Genomic DNA, 16737 nt, shown 5'->3' with positions numbered 1-16737 from the left:
AGTCAAAAGATCTTTTTTTTTTTACCAGTCTTATCAGTGTAAAAACTAGTGTTTTTAGACCAGAGCCAGCCAGAATCAAGGGTAATGGTTTTGACCTGAATTGTTTGTTTTCCATGGTTGATGGTATCTAACTAATACTGTATAGAAGATATATCAATATCATGTGATGTTTTGTTTTTGTCCTTCTGGGAAATGTCAGGCTGATGATAAAATTTTAGAGGTCGCATATTTTCTGCTCCATGATCCCACATTGCTCCCCCTCCACACACTTTTTCCTTGGTTGGACTCAGTGAGAGCTCTGCAGTGTTTTCTGTGTATGTCTCTGCTACCGCTGGTCTACACAGACCTTATTTGGAATGTCAGAACTGATAGGAGTGGGAGTCAAACAAAGCTTCCCACTCATTTATTTTTTTCTTTATACTTTCTAGCTACAGATTAGTGTGACTGCTCGCCTGTCCTAAAGCATGTGTGTGCAAGTATAATTAAAAGCTGAAAGAGATAACAAAACTCAACAAGTACACCATTTTTAACTAGTGGATGCTTCCAAGCTTTCTCCATTGAAGCGGTTTAAACACTAAATGTGTTTTCCCTCTCTAAAAGCATGGGGCTTATCAAGACCTGGCTGAGTGAAGCAGCATTAGCACAGCATTAACCACTCAACCCAGGTTTCCCACGGGATATAAAATGGATCCTTGTTTCACTGGGAAATCGCCACAGCAGTGCTGCTAAAGAGCACTTTGCTGCAATCACATCAGATATTGACAAATATTGTTTCCTGATTTGGAACTGCAGTCTCTGCACTAGAAAGGGTCCATCAAGGAATCCATAATCCAAATAAGTGAATGATAGAACATAAACAGCTCTTACTAAATATAGTACAATTAATTGATTATCTCATCAATAGTTACTGCAGACCCTGAATAATGCACACTGTTAGGGTATCCTACAAAGGCAAATGAAGGTAGACAATGGTTTTCTTTTGTATTGGCGAGAGACATGGCTGGAAAGGCTCACAAGTGTGTTGCTCAACTCAGCAGTGGCACTGTTGGCTCTCACCGTGCTGCAGCTGCATGTTGAAGAGCAGCCAGATGTTTGAGATGGTGAAATGAGCCTAGCGAGCAGGAAATGGCTCTGCATGCCATAGGAATCGTCTTTGAAAACAGGAAGGGAACTTGTTCCCTGCTTATGGGCCTTTTCCTGTGGCATGACCGGAGGTAGGCCTTGTGTTTGACGGTTGCTGGGAAAAAGGTACTTGTGGTTGTATGCCAATGGCCTATTAAGGGTACAAACATGCTTGGAGAGCTTTAGAGCTGTTTAACAACAAAATTGCTTTGATAGTCTCAAAGAGCATTGTAGTATATTCTATCTAGTAGCCTGTTTTTCTCTGTCTTAGGTTTACCTCTGCACTCATTACCTTTTATGTAATGTGATAAACAAAGTTATGAGTGGAATCTAAAGTTTGTGACACTGTCACACAACTTAAGACTTTCTAAAGAACCATGGTTCAGTGCTGCAATTATTCAAGTTAACCCTCTTTAATTAAAAAACATTAACATTTCTTTCACTTTCTTCATTCTCATAGTGACCTCTGGTGTCTGCAATGGTTGTTTTTTTTTCCAGACTTTGCAGAGAAGAATCCTTTAATGTTCTGATTTATGTTAACCCTCCCACACCCTCCAGCAGTTTCCCAGCCCAAAAATGCTTTCTTACCTCCTGGCTCTCACACACACTGCACGTATACCAATTGAGAGAAACGTGTCATCATGGAAGATGCATCATGTCATGTGATTTTTCATGCGCAGAATGCAGCACTATAGATGTGGATTGGAAAAGCAAGAGCTGAAAGAGGGTGTCTCCAGAACATGGTGTGAGAAATTATGTCTGTGTTACCAATAAGGTAATTCATTTGGGCTGCAAAAGCAATTTAGTCTATATGCCGTTGACAGACTAACCCTATATGGTTATCTGTGATCAGGTCTGGGTGTATTAAATAGTGAGATGTCTTCCTGTCCATCGCATCTCTCTATTTAACAATAGCTAAATGAGGACAATGTTGGCGGTTTTCTTCAACAGGAAAATTATGCTGTTGCCCAAATGTGAGTTCAGGATGTGACAGTTAAACCTGGAAATAATTTTTCAGTTTGTTCAGCCTGTTATGGTCAGTGAATCCAAACATCCTGTACTTTGCAGCTTTAAATCATTTATTGAAAAGATCCCTTTTACTCTGGAAGGAATAGTGGTACGTGATGCACAGGATTGCTCCTGAGTCAGGAGAGCCCTCAGCCGTTCTCAGTAAATGTCTCTGTGGTTAGCAATGACATGTAGATGAGAGGCGACAGCAGTGTCACGAGCACTGTGAGCAACATGGCCATTGGTGATGTGATGTGACGGCTTGTCACTGCAATGTTGGTGACCTGTGGTACGTCTGCAGTGGCGTGGCCTAGCTGGTGCTGTGCTGATGCCTTGACAGTCTGCCCACCCTCTAACACACACGCACACACTCAGGCACCCCATATTTCTTCCCAGGATCAATTCACTGCTATCCCATCATTAAGGGGATTTGGGAACCAGGAACCACAACTCTTGAACCCTCTGTTATTATAGCTCACAGGAGAATATCCTTAATGGATATTATGTAGAATAGCCATTCAAAGTACCTGGCTAGGTCAAGAATAATTTGTGCTTTAGATAATTAAAATAGATGCAATGCATCTGGTGTATTAAATGGATGTATTGCATTGTAATAAACATCAGACTAATGACTCAAATTATCCAAGAGCAGCTTTACATGCTGTACATTGTCCACTCACCCTTAGTTAAGGACTCTCATCTTTGTAATGAGTGTGCAGTAACTGATGATTGCAGAGATACCAGCTTTGCTTGTTACTTTTTTAAGGGGCCCCACATATTTTCTACCAGAGTCCATGCATATTTTCGGAGCTGCTTACTCCTTTGGCCTGAGGGATATCATATTAAACTCATCTGCTTGATTCTGAACAAAGGGCACGCCAAAGCAAGGACTGATTGGAATGCTGGCTTTTAATCTGCATTTGGATAATGGCGAGCTGATATTTGGATGGAAACACTCTCCAACAGGATTTTTTTAGTTTGCAAGCTGCCTTTTATTAAAATAGCAATTTTCTCCATGGAATGTTGGAGCTGAGCTACAGTATAGTAACTTAAAAAAAATCTGCCTTCAGTAAACATAATGGATGATTTCTCTTCAAAGGGGCTCTTATCATCTCTTCCCATTTCCCAGAGGCTGCCACAAAGCTGCCTCTCTCTTTTTTTTTTCCTGCTGCTGCTGTTCATCCTTCTCTCCTGCCTGCTCTCTGGAGGGCAGCCTCAATCTAATACAACTGTGTCAGGAAGTGTGGGGATGCAAAGTGCTGATGAGCCAAAAGTAGCCCACCTCTGCAGTGTGCTGCTTCGTCCCAACACGCGCCAGCGTGATTAGAAAAGCACATCATGAACCTATGCTCACATCCCTGTGCAACCTTATGGCACATGCCCTATAGAAAGAGATTAGATGTTTATTTTATTGGGGGAATTTTCTATTTAAAATGTTTCATTGTCGCAGTAGATGTATAGTTCAGCATTTCCTGTTGGACTAAAATAAACCACACTCTATATGCTGGTGGGGCTTATTTCGTAAATATAAGTTACGTTGTTTTTGCAGTTTTCTTCACAGAATCACAGTATTTCATTTATTCTTAGTGCTATGCTGTTTTTTTTCATAATGTATTTGAGGTTGAAATGTAAACAAGTGCACAGACTTTGCTGTAACCTTAAATGTGCCGAATGGAAACAAGCCATGACTTGGTACCAAACAAGGATTAAAGAGAGAAATCATTTTACTGCACAGTCAACACAGAATCTGACAGCCCCCTGACCTAATTTGATACATACTGTATTGCAATAGTCTGAACATCAGCTCCCTTACCTTCCTTTCAGTGAGTAACATTTTCTAGTTTTCCCATGTTTTATTCAATTTCTCTGGATATAGTATCATGGCTTAGAGCTTTAGACAGCAAGTAGAAGCCCTGTAATTACACAGAGCCCTCGACACTTTCTCAGCATTTCTCAGCAAGCAGAAAGATGAATTTTGTATGACAGCTGATCACTGGCAATGGTCTGGGAGCTCTTGTTTCTTATCTGGCAGTAAACGAGCTGAAATCCCCTCTTGCAATAGTATGCAACCTGCAGAACCACGCAAATATTATGTCTCCCTAGGAACACAATAGTTGTATTTATGCCTTTATTTTGAGACTGTTTTTTCCATGTCAAATGCCGAGAGGAAGGTTTCTAACTCTCACAGGAGGGGTTGCAACATGTTTCAGTGCTCTGGTGAATAGATTAAAGGCTGGCAAGCTCGATCTTTTGTTGAGCCATGCTTTCATACTCAAACACATGCACAGACACAAAACCTTCGAACACTCTCAAATCTATACCCTTCAAGTATGCATGGCTATGAGGGCTGTGCCACTGGTCTGACAGATGGTACCAGGAGGCCTGCTGTTGTGTCCCTGTGATGGCTCACCCGGAGCCCCATCCACAGTGCTCAGCATCACTGCACTGCTCAGCTTGACATACAAGCTACCAGCCTTCCAGCTCCCAGGGAAAGATAGCCTCTGTTGACATGACCAAGGTCAGCTTCCTGACCGCCACAGTCAAAGGGTGTCATTAAGCAGTTTTATGTTCAAAAAAGAAATCCATGATTTACCTACTCAAATTATTTTCTGATATTTTGTGCGCTAGTAAATCAATTAAAGCAGTCACACGATTGCACAACACTGTGACTATTGTGTGCTTTGTTTATTGTAGCTAGGAGTAATTTCCGTAACAGATTTTCCAACTTGTAACCAAACTACTCTTTTTGTTAACCTTGACTTTGTCTTAATTAAATCCTTAAATTAACATTCTGCTTGACATAGACAGTGACAGTGGGTGAACTACATTTTGCCGCCACAGAAACCAAATCTTAGCAGTTATGCTTTCATCTTTAAGATGATTGGTATATAATACATATGTTTGAGCCTCACATGCAGCAGGAGTCACTTTCAAAGTGATTCAGAGCTTCTAAGCTCATTAAATGTTAATCAAAAAAGCTATTTTCAGATCGCTTGGAGATCTGTCACGAGGATTCCAGGCCAGCTAGGAGGCCAGTGCTTCTGAGTACTGAGTGAAATGTAGAAAAAGAGTTTACGCTTGGATATCATCACGTGACAGCAATTTAACCCTGATGAAATCTCGTCTGCTAAAAGTCTTTAAAAGCTTGACTTAGTCAAATGGTTGTAACAGCAGTGTCCTGAGTTCACGTTCAGCTTCAGACCTTTGCTGCATGTCACGACCCTTCTCTTCTCCCATGTTTCCTGTCCACCTTCTCACTACACCCAAAGTCAAAAACGCCCAAAAGCAAATCTTAAAAAAAAAAAAAACTACTCCATTTATAAGTGGCACAGAGGCAGTAGTGAGGACACCCTACCTCACACTAGCTTTTTGCAACACATGCACTGTCCTTTCCATTATTCATGATGTGTTTTCTCAGACAGGGCCTTGAACCATGAGGAGTATTCCTGTCTGTCTTTTACCAGAAAGAGCCCTCTGGAATGAGAAAAAGTGTACATGAGATGCACTGAAGAGCCTGTTTTCATCTGTTTTTGGAGAAAAACAGCTGTCCAGTAGTATTTGGATAGGCGTAACATTTATATTCTTGATCTCATAATTAATTAAGTATAAATGTGAATTTCTATTCATTTCACAACCTTGAGTTAGGGTAACACCTAGCTGAACTATTTGTGAAGTTTATTTAAAATTCTATTTTTGCATGTAGTTGGTGTAAAGACATCCGGCCGGGTCAAAAAAACAAACTTAATGTGTCTGATTATTATCAGATTTCTAACATATACAGTGAGTTTTTAAAATTCTCACATGGCAGAGGATCTGCTAATGCACCATCAACAAGAATTCTCAAACTGTCTTGACTTTATCTAGAGTAACACACAGTGACAAAATAAAGCAAATTGGTCCCGCTTGCTTCACTTTGATATTAGTCTTCTGCACCATCTCTCTTTTTGTCTTTGGTTGAACTGTATTCATACTTCATTTATTGTTTTGGGGCTCAAGCAAGTTTGCAATTTGATTTTCCCACTGTGCTATAATGATATACAATATTATATTCTACTTACAATCATACTTGGTCTGCACTTATGTTAAGTATAACAAATTGTGCTTTCAAAGCTAAATGCAGCACCACTAGTATGACCTTCTGACAGTTGATCGTGTTTCTCAGTTTCTTAGCTTAACACCATCAACATAATCATCATCCATCCATATCAATTCAACGTACAGTTACATAGCTTTAATATAGACAGTTTTGTGAGTCACAGTGATATTTGTGCCTTGATTAAAATGCGAGGATGTATCTCTGAACGTTTAATAGCATTAGCGGGAGTAATACAGACACAAACAGTAGAAATGTGGTGAGCTGCAGGATTCTCTCCAAGCCCTCAAGCTATGAATCATCTTAATGTAATGTGTGCCAGCAGGTGGAAATTACTCAAAGTTGTTCCCACAGTGAAATATGTAACACACTGATAGCCTCCTATGATCAGGTTGGTGCACAATCAGGGCCATTTTGTTTCCAAGCAGGCACCACATTTAATGATGGTCAGATAATCAGTGATTTTTATGTGTATACAACACGGTGCCTTAAATTGCCATTGGATAGACAATTTCATTCTCGGTGAGGTCTAGTTAGTGACTCATAGGCCCATGTGAAATACAATGTGTCCATTATTTTGTTGACATGATGATGTCTGCACCTGAAATGAGAAAAAAAGGGGAAAAACATGACAACTCGAACATTGTGTTAGGGGCTTTAATGCTCCGGTTTTATGGGGTGTTGCCGAGTGGTTAGAGTTGTGAGTCATGACTATGTGCTTATTACCTTAAATGAAGACATGGGGATAGGACAAAAGGAAGTCAGATATCTGCACCAGCATGTTAAGCAGAATCTCAGCCACAAAGGAGAAACTCTCTAACGAAGCACAATGGAGGAAAATATAATGTATGCAAATGAGGGAACCAGACAAAGACCCTATTCTTCTCTCTGCGGTCTGTCGACTGTATCAGATTCCTAACTATCTTCTCAGCCCATCCACTGTGCTCAAACTACATTATATAAAAACATTTTTCTAAATGCTACAACAGCATTTGGCTCATTGCTGCATTGCACTTAAAGCAGTTAAATAAGAATAAATTAAATTTGTTTGTGTCTGCATGATCCTACAAAGAGATGTAATTGTGTAATTAATGTCTAAGTAAAGCATCTGAGGAGTTATCGCTGTCGTAAAATCAAAAGTTATTCTACAGAATGAAAACACAGTCTATTAATAAGTATCTTACTTGTCCTAAATTTCACAAGTTGGTCAAGTGAACAGCATATACAGGCCTTGGAGCAAAGTGTGAAATTAGATTAATTTACATGGTGATACTTTGAGCTGGATGTACAATTTAATGCACCCAAGCTCAGAACTTTCACTGGATTTAAACAGGCTCACAGGAAGCCTTTTGAATCAAGTGCAGTAATTAAAGTTGTTATGAAAATCTTTTCTTTAGAGGTAGCCTTCTATTGAGATTAAAACTTGATAACCATTGAAAAACACTCTTAAAAATTATAAATAAAACAGATGGAGGTGAAGGTTTTCACATTAATTGAAATCTGTTATTTCTATTTGCTTTGTGTTTTTTATTTTTTTTAATTCTGTTATGTTTGGTTTTGCAGCTTCAGGGATCTTTGCGAAGGAAGATTGAGGGGCATGCACCGGGACACACACCAAAGCAGAATGGGCTCTCCTGTGGTTTCTCTGGATCAGACTTTAAGAGAGTCCGTGTGGATACTAGTGGTTTGGGACACGCACCCTGCAATCATAACTTAACTCAGTCTCATTCTCTGCAAGGACCTTGTGGCATGGGCATGCAGAGGAAGAATTATATGATGCCCCATGGAGTGGGCTCTGACATATTCAACATGACCCTGAAAGAAATGAAAAAAGAGCCCACTGAGGTCCAGTCTTGTGGCCAGTCAAACGCAGAGATGATTTTTGACTTTAAAGATGAAGGTGGTGGTCAGATTGACCCAGAGCTCCAGGATCTGTTTGATGAGCTGACCAAGACAGTGCCTCCGCTGAATGACCTGGAGTTTGAGAAGATGCTGAAGCAGGATGATGCTTTTGGTTTGGATCTAGGTCGGCCAAACTCTGCAGGAGCAGCTGCTAGTCTGTGTTCCCCAGCGGACAAGCCGATAAAGATGGAGCACTCCCCAGATTTTGGCCAGGTTCATGGTGGCTCGCCGCAACTTCGACCGGCCTCAGCAGGGCCCTCCTTCACACTGACCAGCACCTCTTCTACCACCACATCACAGAAAGCTAACACTCAGACAGGACACCCCAGGGCCCTGGCCTGCTGGCCAGAAATATCCCACGCAGAGCAACTAAAGCAGATGGCAGCAAACCAGCAGCAGCCAAGCTCTCTGCTCCATCACCACCACCAAACACCACCTGCAGGACTGACCAGCTGGGCTCCTACAATGAGCTCCCATTCTTCCACCAGCGCCTTCCCCCAGGACAAGGTCTCCAGCCCGCCAACACTTAGCCAGCAGAGGATCAGCTCCAACCAGAGTAAAGGGATTAACAACTGTCTGTTTAAGTCAAATGGCCACGACGGCACCCATCATTTGGACATGAAGGTTCTCAACACCAAGCCCACATTGCACTTCAGCCCAAAGGTGTCCCACTCTGCCAGCCAGCCGATGTCTATCATGGCAACCTCAGTGAACAGGACTTCAGCTCAGCAGCAACAGTCACCGTCAGCGGGCCAGAATCAGACACATTCAGGTCTCCACTTCCCAAACCAACAGATCACCACGTCAGGATCCCTTTGTCTACAACCCAAATCTGTTCCCGCAGGGCTGCCATTCAAACTGTCACAACAGCGACAGGTAAGGCCTTTTTTGTGTATTTATTTACATATGCCAATAAGTAAACAACTTAAGTTAATGGCCTCGTGGTGAGCTTGATGACTGAGCAGTTTTGACCCCAAACAATATTTTGTTTTATGTATCCTCAAGACATTTTGCCACCATATATAAGAATTTTCATAAAAAAAATATTAAAATGAACAAAATTGTAGTTACAAGTCTTGTGAATAATGTGATGGTGATAAGCATATACTGTATAAACCATCATGCACTGTAAAATGATCAGCTCATTAGCACTGGACTTACCTTTACTGTTAATGTTACTAATTACAAACAGTGTAAGAGGCTGAAAGAGCATCAATTTCCCTCAACACTTCATTTATTGGATGATTGTATTTATTTTACAGGAGATGTTGAATAGAGGACTGAACATTATTTGCACTATGCATACAAAATAAATATTTGAACAGGTTTTTTTTCTGCTCAGGGTATGGTAAAGTGATGCACAGCACCAACTCATTCACATTAGTCTTCCACATCCGTCAGTTTCCTGAGTTTACTCGCAGCAGCCAACCTTCTGTTTGAAACAGCAACAATGCAACACCGTTTGTTCTGGGACTTTATTGTCATTGTTCTAGCGGCTGTCTGTGCCTTTGCTGTTGAATATGTATTTCCCCTGAAAGTGTTTTGATGATGACACAGATTGCCAGAGCATAGCAGATTAACATGCAGGACTTCTAATTTCTCTGCTTGTCATGGTGGCTCCCTGTCAGGGCACAGATATGCACAGCGGGATTTGCTAATTGGAGGTTGTTAGCTACAAGGGACAAGTGGTGGAAAATGACAGTAATCTGCTTAGCCTGGTGCTGGAGGTTGAATCACTGATTTGTTATGATTGGGGAGATTTAGACTGCCCCCTCTTTCAGTTTTGCACTAACAGTATCTGTAGTTGTCTTTGTGTGAAATGATAATGCGAGCCACACGAGAGCTCTCGTAACCTCTACAGATCAAGGGAAGTGCTTGAGTGACTGGGAGAGGGCAGGAGAGGGGAGAGCGGGCGGGAGTTATACAGACAGAGAAAAGTAAACAAGGTAGGATGACAAATACATCATGACGCATGGGTATAACAGAACCAGTTTTACCACTATGCCAAGGATCCACTTACACTATAAGCAGAACATGTGGCTGTGCACGTTCATGGATCGTTTTCTCATGAGCTATTTTTATTTATCAGAGACAGAAGGGAAATCTTTAAACTGCATGAATAATCTAAATATGCTAACAAACATATCTCAGGACTAAAGATGACCCCATTTCCCAACTTGTCATTTCTATATGAATAATATGTTAATTAAAATTGTTATCAAAAGAAAAAATTATTATGTGTGTGTTACTATTAGCATTAGTGATCATTAGTCAAACGTACACTGTAAGCAATAAAAATGGAGCATAATTAAAAATAACAGCAATGTCAAAGGAGAGAAGGAGGTTTGGAAGAGCTGCAGCTTATTATCAAATAAATAAAACAGATTTTGAAAAATGTTTTGGAAAGCTTTTTCTAAAATCCAGGAAAAGTTTGGTCACCTCTTTTCTTTAAAATGGAAATATTATGCTTAGATTAGTAGTTATATTTTATTCTGAGGCTCCATTGATACAAGATTATATGATTTTTAAGGTAAATATGTACAGATACATGATTTATGTAGCTTTAGCTTTGTAAATTATGTGTACTGCATTGCAGAGTAACGCACTGGAAAACTGTCAAATTATGAGCCATTTAATAAAATAACTGATCCAAAACAATATCTCAGGTGCATATACACATAATTCCTCCACTCATCCAGGTAAAGAACAGCATAAGGAGTACAAATTTACCAAAGGCCATTGTTTTAAAATATAAACTATGCAAACGTGAAGCTGGGCACTTGATAAATAGGAATTATGGAGCCACTTTATAATTTTAGCAGTGTTTAAAAAGGCTGATAATAGTGTTTGTCTTTTTTAGTCAGCATGGACAGGGTTACAAGTCCAGCTAATGAGGAGAGCTCCCAGAGAGGAGAAAAGAGTGGAGTCTCTTCCCACAGTGAATTGAATTAGTAATGCCAGAGAAATAAATGTCCTGAAAGAGTGCCCTGATCCGCTGTGCAACACTAGTGACTAGCAGTGGGCTTCCTCCCACTGAGTGAAGCTGAAGACCTTTTTTAAAAACAGCCAGATACGTGAGCTTTTGTGCTCACTCGAAGCTTCTTACGGTTTCATAATCGGTTGCGAAGTCAAACATGTCAAAATTCAAATCCTCCATTCTGCAACTCTCTGACTATGAGGTTGTGCAAAAAAGAAAAAAACCCATTTACTTAAAGTACAGTATGAATACATTCTCTGGCAGCGTACGCTAGAGGACACTAATACATTATGAAACTGTTGTTTTGCTATTGTGAAAGGGATATTCTGTTCCTTCCAGGAAAAAAAAAAAAACATAAAGCTATAAAATAATGCATCCAAGTAAAGAGAACATTATTTAGATAATGGCACGTTTTAACAAAGGAAACTGCACTTTTAATTTTTCATTATAACAAATTATTGACATTCAGATGTACACTCACAACATTTGGCAGACAGTGTTTTCCGGAGTGACTTATACATCTGCACAGTGTAGGACAACACTGTTAGAGCAAGTGAAGACAGACATGTGGCAGCAGTTTCACTACAGTGGTTCTCTCCTACTGATACAGATTTCCATTTCAATACTACAAGTTGGCTCGAAGAACACTCTCACTAAAAATGCAAAAACACAAATTACAAATGTAACTAAAGATGAAAGTTTGCTTGCAGTAGATAATGACTCCTTAGCCTTTGTTGATGAACTTGTGGCACCACATCCCTCAGTTAGGACGAGAGTGGGGCATTGGGGGTTGAGCCTACCAGGTCACTCTGGCAGCGCTGTGAAGGGAGTACTTGTTTCCTGGGAAAGGGAGTTGAGGCCAAGTCCAGATGCCGAGAGGCTCCCTAGGGACAGCGTCCTGAATCCAGACTGGAGGAAGTGCAGTGTGAGAGCCCGGCAACACTGGGCCTGGATCACTGTCAGCTGCTTGTACTACTGCAGGATGGGAGACTAAATCACTCCACTCCTTCTCGGAGGCCCAAGCCACATGTGGTATTCATTTACAACAAGCTTGTGAAGAATGAGGGGGAGTAAAAAACATGGAAAACAGCTTTACGACACATCAGGATGACAGAGAGGATTACTCAGTTGTACATGCTAAAACACCCCTCATTGGGTTTTTCTTAAAACAGACATGGAACCAGCCCTCTCCAGATTACCTCTGCAGGGAAAATGTCTGTGATGGTCACAATTTCTCACTCCTAACTGGATACAGTGAATCAGAGCCAGTGACTCTGCTCTGTAGAGTAACAGGAGAAACCACTGTTTTGATGTTTTAGTCCCTGTGTAACCTCATTGCCATGCTTGGTTTGCTGTGTGGGTTGAACTCAGACAGAGAAGGCGAATATTAGCTCATGTGAAATGGTTTGTGACTCCTGATGAGCTTCAACTTCCCTCGTTCTCTAATCCTGTCTCGTTAGTTCTCCAAATTTCAGCCCCATTCATTATCATACACACATATATGTACACACACATACACACACACACACATTTCCCTCTTTCTGTTTTTCTCTCGAGACCACAAAGTCACCACCCTGTAGAGATTCATCCTCTGCAAAGAATCTTTCCTCTAAGTAATAGCTTTTGCTAAATGCACTGTTGGATTTCTAATCCATTTCACCCTGGGAAACATTTTAAGTCAACACAGTGACAGACATTGTATACACAGCGAGTGTTGACTTGGATTCGGTGCACATTAACCTCCTTCATGACAAACGCTCGCACTTGGTAGAAGCTCGTGCACAGGGAGAGTGTCCTTGTGTTCACAAGAAAGACAGGTTTTACTTGGAGCGTTTGGATGGCCTGCACAGCTGCCTAAAAAAGCTTAAGAATATGCATTACAAGCACATATAACATCTCAAACACCCATGAGGATGACAGCTTATCTCCATAAGCATATGTTCACGACAAGATTTCAAACAAAAAAAGCTAGTTTGGATGTCTCAATTTCATTTGAGTGCTGCCGACGAAAACATTTTAATCAGTGTGATAGTGTCAGGAGCCAAATGGGTTTCTAGAGGATGGAATCCCTCCTTGCCAAACACAACACAGTGATCAGTAATGGAGAGCTTATTAAATGGAGGTAGTCATGGTGCTGGCGCTTAACTCCCCATCGGCACACATTTCCTGCTGTCTCAGGGATTCTTTCCACTCTCTTTAGACACAATTATCAAGGGAGAAGCAGGCCTTGAGGAGGGCTTGAACTCCCCCTTCCAAAAAAAGCCTTTCTCCAAGTCTCTCCTTTTCATCTGCGGAGGGAGTAGCCTTGACCACATTCTGGAGGGTGAATAGCATCTTTGACACTGATCTACAGTGTCTTGTAGAGTTTGCCCTCTAGTGGTCAATCTGAATGATTGCATTGTTTTGGTCTTGCAGCACTTAGCTGCAAATCCTAGCAGTTAGAGGAGGAGAGGCAAGAGGACATGTTTAAAAATGAAAAAGTAGCAGCACAGACACTAAACCCATATGTCTCTTCGTTTCAAGGGGGTTCCTCCTGGTCCTAGGTTGCCCACCAATGGAAGCTTAGGAGTCATGCCAACCCAGTCTCGACCCCCAGCACCCAACAACCAACAGAAAGGTCCGGTCAAAACTCAGGCCATGCAGAGACAACTCAATCAACAACCGCATGTGATCGGCAATAAAGTGAGCTACATTTACACCATGCAGATTTCACCACTTTGTGACAATTTGTTAGAATCGACTAATCACATTATTCACATTTAAATCTTCATCTTTGCTTTTTAGGATAAAGACAATGCACATGATCAGTTCAGCCGTCATCTCACCAGGCCGCCACCTGATTACAAGCAGTCGAGAAGTATGGTGGGAGTTCAGCAAGGAAACATCTTCACGGGTATTGTACATTCCTGATCAGACTGAAACTATTCATATGCTGACAAGTGACCATATCTGTAATGAGCTTTTTTTGTGGTTGGTATTTTTAGACCAAAACTCCTCCCATTCGACCAGCAATGGCCCTGAGACCGACCTACAGTCCATGTCTTGTCACCTCTCAAGTGGATCTGGTTCAAAGATGAGTCCTTCACCATCAGACCGCAGATTTGGGATTGGGACTGACTGTCATCTCAGTTCTTGTATCAGCCCATTCCAGCAGCACAACAATCAGAATCAAGCTGGACTAAATCAAAATAAACCTAGGTTCCTGACGCCAAACACACAAGGAAGCTCCTTTGGGATGAATAATGTAGCAAGTGTGCAGCACCCGAGAACGACAGCTGACCTGCATTCCTCGGGAGTACCAGGACAGGGTCTTGGCGGCTTGATGACAAATGTCAACATGGGCTGGGGCTCAACCAATAAGCAAGTGGCAGCTAGACTTGCTGTTCGGCGGCTACCCAACCCACTACAGTCGCAGGGTGCACAACTGGACATGCCTAACCATTCCTACCAACAGAGGCACCTCGGTCCTCCCAACCAGATAGCACCAGACATCGGGATGCACCCTCTTAATCCTTCGATGAGAGACACAGGACCAAGACCAAGTCAGTCAGTCATGGGGTCTCCATCAGCAGTGGGAAGCTTAAACCAGGCCTCTCCTGAGCAGAGGGTACCAGCAGGCAACTTTGCAGAGGCCTGTCCGAGCTCTAGCAGCTACCAGAATAACCGAGCCAATCGTCTGACCTTTGACTTCCTGCCCGAGGGAGACAACACAGTCCCTGGAATCAACACAGACTCCGACTTTATAGACTCTCTGCTCAAGTCAGGCTCTGGGAATGATGACTGGATGAAAGACATCAACTTGGATGAGATTCTAGGCAGTCACTCGTGAATTTAGGTCATCAATTCAGCCACAGCTCAAACAGAGATATGTACAGTAAGTTAGGTGAAGGTGGTAACATGTAAATAATGTTAAAAAGGACTTTTATAAACTCATTATTTGTTATATTATACTTATAATATTATACTTTATTGTTTTGTATGGTATCTACTGTGAAACGAATTTGTGTTCTGTCCTGTACTCTCTATACTTTGTTCCTGGTATATTGACCAAGAAACTGGTTTTCTTTACAGTCACTGTTTTCGTGGTCTGTCACATTCATGCTGTAGCGCTGTCGTAGAATAAAAAACCAAATTCACACTGTGAAAAGAAAACTTTGCTGTGTTGCTTTCAAATGAATCTCGGTAATCCAAGTTATGTTTCCAAATCCACTATTTAGCACGATATGCTATTTAACTTCAGACGTTTTGCTACTACAGAGAATCCTGCAACATCAAATGTTTTCTTACTGACTGTCAAGACTTTTCATCTGTGGTAGTTTTTGAAGCAATTTAAATAATGTAACCTTAATTTTTTCCATGTATTATTTAATAATTATTGGGATAGTAATGAAACATTATAATACATGTAATTAATAAACTTGATTTGAATAAAGTGTTGCTTTGTTTGTTCTATTCTTTCAGCAGATTATTTAAAGCTAAGGCTGAAGTCAGTTATTTAAATGTATGTGGTCTATTTTATATTAGATTTACTGAAATATAACTATTATAATTGTGTGTATATATTTTCTAGCAGTAGGCTAGAAATTCCAATAGATTTTGGTTGAATGCCCATAACATCAGGTTGCATTTGTGTTTTATTGGAACATTTTACAGGTTAATTGATCAGTGCTACTAGAACAAATTGTATGTTTAATTCTAACATTATTGCTAAAATGATCAGATCAGAATTTAAATCTAATTTATAGCAACAAAGACAAAGAATCTAAATTACAATCATCCTTATCTAGCAGGATGCCAAGATTAACATTAATATATAATAATCAAATTAATTAAAGTTAATTAAAAGTAATATTTGTAGGAGTTTGGTGCAAACCTGAAGAGATTTGTACTGGATACAATCACAGTACAGGAGACAGGGAGAGAGAGAGAGAGGAAATGTGTGTATACCAGTAACAAGTTCTACTCTAATTGTGCATCACTTCCATTAGATCTGACAACACAACAAGAGATAATAAACTACTTTAAGATACAATTTAACCCCATTTATCCAATAAAAACCCATTATTCATCACAATTATAAAGATGATTTAATTGTTCATTTATCATCAGTTTGTCTGCTTCTTAACAGAAAAGGTTCAATGAAGATTAGAGGCCTATGAAAGGAAAAAAACTTGTGTTATGCTCAGATTTAACATTTCTCATAGGCTGTCTTCCTGTCCTCCATTTGTAGTCCATATGCCACAAAAAAAACTACAATACCCTCGAGTAGCAGCTCGTGTCACGGGCACACAGGTGTTTGCTCATTAATGGCTAATGACATGAAAGTCTACATGTGGATGTCAGTGTCACTGCGATCTGTTTGCTCTTCATTTGAAGAAAGTCCGTCATCAAACGCTTGGATGTTATTAAAAAACAGAAAACAGCTGTAGTCCCTGTCAGACGCGTGTTTTGGAGTCACCTGCGATTCGTCAGCCAGGTGAGTAGTGCACACGCACATAGCATGCATTCCTGCTTTAACACACAAACATGACGCAGCTGCAGATAATCAGGCTTCAATACGTGTGATTCAGACTGTCAACATCTTCAGCCGCACTAATTGACTACAACCAGTACTAATTAGAACGTTTATTTTGAA

General features: G+C 40.7%; 1 protein-coding gene across 1 annotated transcript in view; it reads left to right on the top strand.

The window, feature by feature from the left end:
- zmp:0000001236 (mastermind-like protein 2) overlaps positions 1-15049 on the top strand; it is a 32350-nt gene extending 17301 nt beyond the window's left edge. The window contains exons 2-5 of the mRNA XM_026377952.1: positions 7787-9001; positions 13626-13784; positions 13887-13995; positions 14087-15049. Coding sequence (XP_026233737.1) covers positions 7787-9001; positions 13626-13784; positions 13887-13995; positions 14087-14931 — 2328 coding nt within the window. The 3' untranslated portion in view covers positions 14932-15049. The remainder of the gene's footprint in view (positions 1-7786; positions 9002-13625; positions 13785-13886; positions 13996-14086) is intronic.
- The last annotated feature ends 1688 nt before the right edge of the window (positions 15050-16737 follow it).

Source organism: Anabas testudineus, chromosome 13 (genome assembly GCF_900324465.2).
Source record: "Anabas testudineus chromosome 13, fAnaTes1.2, whole genome shotgun sequence".
NCBI classification, from domain to species: domain Eukaryota; kingdom Metazoa; phylum Chordata; class Actinopteri; order Anabantiformes; family Anabantidae; genus Anabas; species Anabas testudineus.
The sequence above is the reverse complement of the archived record's forward strand: the minus strand, read 5'-3'. Positions and strand labels throughout refer to the sequence as shown.